The sequence below is a fragment of the Aplysia californica genome, unplaced genomic scaffold (assembly GCF_000002075.1).
Source record: "Aplysia californica isolate F4 #8 unplaced genomic scaffold, AplCal3.0 scaffold01341, whole genome shotgun sequence".
NCBI classification, from domain to species: Eukaryota; Metazoa; Mollusca; class Gastropoda; order Aplysiida; family Aplysiidae; genus Aplysia; species Aplysia californica.
In genome coordinates, this window is record NW_004798611.1 from 24287 (window position 1) to 27466 (window position 3180).

The window sequence follows — 3180 nt, forward strand, 5'->3', positions numbered from 1 at the left end:
TATACATATATATATATAATACCTGTATAATAATGAGACTGTCCAAGACATCTCTATCTCTCTATCTCTCTATCTCTATGTCCCCATCTATCTCCCCATATCTTTGTCTACCCCAGGACCCAGCAGTCCGCTCCAACAACCCGGACAGCCCAGGGGAACCGCCGCAGGAGACAACTCTGGGAACGTTTTCCGGTAAGAAATAATATCTCGCACAACTAGAATGTTGTAATTTGGAACAGATATAATTCATTCAAAAGGAATTTGTTTTGACATAAAATTCACAAAGAAGAAACTTATTTTCAAAACTGGAAATGGCTTTTATGAAAACCACCTATAAATGAAAAATGCACCAATTGAAAAGATCTTGTAAGAAAGTCATGAAATTATTGATTTGTTTTTTCTTTCCTTTTATTTTCAAAATCTAATCCCTGTAACCTTTAAACTTAAACAATATTCTTCTACTACAGAGCTTTAAAAAATATTTTTTAAATTCTGGAATTCCGAGAACCAATGGTCTATATGTCTTCCTTTGGACTCGACACATTTTAACACATCGTTCGTAATGTTCAGTGGTGACCAAACACAAGGATCCACTCAACCATGAGTACTCAAAGCCACACACACTGTACACCTTACAGTATGGAGCTGTTTCTAGAGACAAATGGGGGGGGGTGAGGTTGGCCAAATAGACAGCATTAAGGAGTTAGTAAAACCTGAAAGGTGAATATTGGGCTTTGACAAGGAACCAAATGTCATAGAAGAAATGTTCACGCTTTTCAAGACGATCGAGGAATCATGAACAAATTGCTATCCTCTGATCGCTTCGCGAACAGGAAAATGGTACAGTCGTAGATGAAGATCTGCCTTGAGAATGCGGACCGTTGAGATGTAGGAAAGTCATTGCTGCAGACATCGTCTACGGACAGACGTCTCATGGGGCTCATCTTCTGAATTCTGCACCCTGGTGACGTTTAAATGGGTGCGAACGGTGTGTTTGATCTGAAGTGGTCATTTTGTCTGGGAATTTTTAGTTCTGATTCTCTACAGGTCCTAACTGATGGACCATTTCCACCCTTGGCATCAAAGAAGGCCTTATGGACACTTTAACATTATTTCTGTACCTTGTGCGAAACTTACGAAATGAGTTGATGGTGAGGAAATGTTCAATACAAAAAAAAACTCTCTGCACTTTACTAATCGTAACCATGACCTCAGCAGGCAAAGGAAACTTGAGAAAAACTATCTGAAAACTTCTGTTGGCCTGTTAAACTGCTGTAATTTCACAATATGGTGCAATCGTTGGGATTTTTAGTGATAGGCCTAATGCGAACTAGTGCGTCATGCTACAAAAAATGGGGACATAGCTGGAAATGGGTTGTTGTTTTTTTGTGCGCTATGTAGATCTAGTGCAAAATTATTCAGTGCATTTACTTAAAATGAATATCAGACAAATTCTTTTTGAATTCCAAATGTTGGGTACAAATTTGAAACACAAAACTTGAGTGGGGAGGAAAATACATGTATTAACAACAAAGTTGTACAGCTTTTTTTGTTGTTTTTTTTAATCACCCTGTATAATGTACCTCCCCCCTTTCGCTCATGGCATGCCTGTATATATATATACACACATACCGCTATAGTCACTGACCCTCGCTCTTTTTGCAGTTATCTCTTCCTATTGTGTTGATTTCCGAGAGTGACAGAAAAGACAGAAAACCAAACCGTTAAACATTAAGAAAGACAAACATTAAAAACACAATCGGGACTTATAGTGCGGTCAAACATTCGTGGCACAACGTATTGTCAAATATCTCCTCAACTATCCAACATAAACTCTCCAGCTTTTGCTCAGTTACTTTTATCAATTTGTCTTAACAGATTAATATTTTTGTAAAAACCTGTTAGCTCCATTCTCGAAAATTCCTGAATTAATTTTTTTTTTTTTTAATCCCAGTGGGTTGTTTCTACAGATTTTAAAAGGTTCACAGCTGGGACAATATCGCTTTTAAAAGCAAGTCCGTCATTTTTTTGGGTTCGAATCGCGAAATTATGTTTGTAGGTGAGTACTGCAGTGCAGACGTGGGCTGGACGCCAGTGTGCCAGGCTGGTCACGTGTCTGAGGCTGGTCAAGGGACAGCTGTGGGCGGGACGGTGAGTGAGACAGTCTGTTCTAGGTCAAGCTGTTGTAGCTGCACTTGGCCGCTAGGTGGAGCCAGCAGAGTTCATTCACAAACATGCTTTGTTTATGTATCAGTGCTTTGCTCTTCTTTTTGGGTTTTTGTTGTTGTTGTTGGTGGGTTTTTTTGGTTGTTATTTTTTGTTTAGTTTTGTTTTTCCCCTCTGACCCGTGGTCGAATCTCTTTGTTTTCTTGAACGTCGGTTTCTTTATAGCTGTAACTGGTAAACGATAATAAAAGTAACCGTGCAGCGATCAGGTACTTTGCAGTCACATGGAGAAGATCCGAGTTCAATTCTCGTGTGGGGAGAGTTTGTATCGTGTTTCTCGGTCTTAGTGCTGGGACGCTGTACAACAATGTATCCCTCTGTAAGCCCAGGTTGGTCTTGATGGGCAGGGTCGAAGCCCGTCCCCTGAATGACCTAAATTGTGTTGATGGGGATGTTAAACTTCTACGTATAAAAACTATAAAGAAACAATGAGCCCAAGCAAGGTCCCCAGCTTTTCACCTGTGATAACTGAGGTTCCTGCAACGCTGTTGAGGAATTCTTCATGGATTCGACTAATTCCTCTTTCTTTTTTACCTGCATGTTCTCTCCACAAATCCCACTCTGTATTCAGCATGTGTGCACGCCGCATGGTCATAACATTTGTCCCCACTACCTAGACAGCTTCGATCTTCTCTGATATCATCGCTTGTCCACTCCATGTGTTTCTCTAAAAAATGTAGACCTAGGCCTACCCTCTGTCATAAGACTTTTGTGTCAAACGGACAAACATCTTCATCTATGTTCGAGAACACTACAATCTAGCTCAAGCCGTTCCACTCAACCGTCCCTCTGTTGTCTCTATTCAACACTACCATCTCAACCGTCCCTATATTGTCTCTATTCAACACTACCATCTCAACCGTCCCTCTATTGTCTCTATTCAACACTACCATCTCAACCGTCCCTCTATTGTCTCTATTCAACACTACCATCTCAACCGTCCCTCTATTGTCT

The 3180-nt window shown here is 40.4% G+C and overlaps 1 protein-coding gene across 1 annotated transcript in view; it reads left to right on the top strand.

The window, feature by feature from the left end:
* LOC101861413 (protein jagged-1) overlaps positions 1 to 3180 on the top strand; it is a gene marked incomplete at its 5' end in the record, with an annotated part of 29209 nt that overhangs the window by 23301 nt on the left and 2728 nt on the right. Inside the window, 2 exon segments of the mRNA XM_035973514.1 lie at positions 117 to 192; positions 2060 to 2151. Of these exon segments, the coding sequence (XP_035829407.1) occupies positions 117 to 192; positions 2060 to 2151 (168 nt within the window).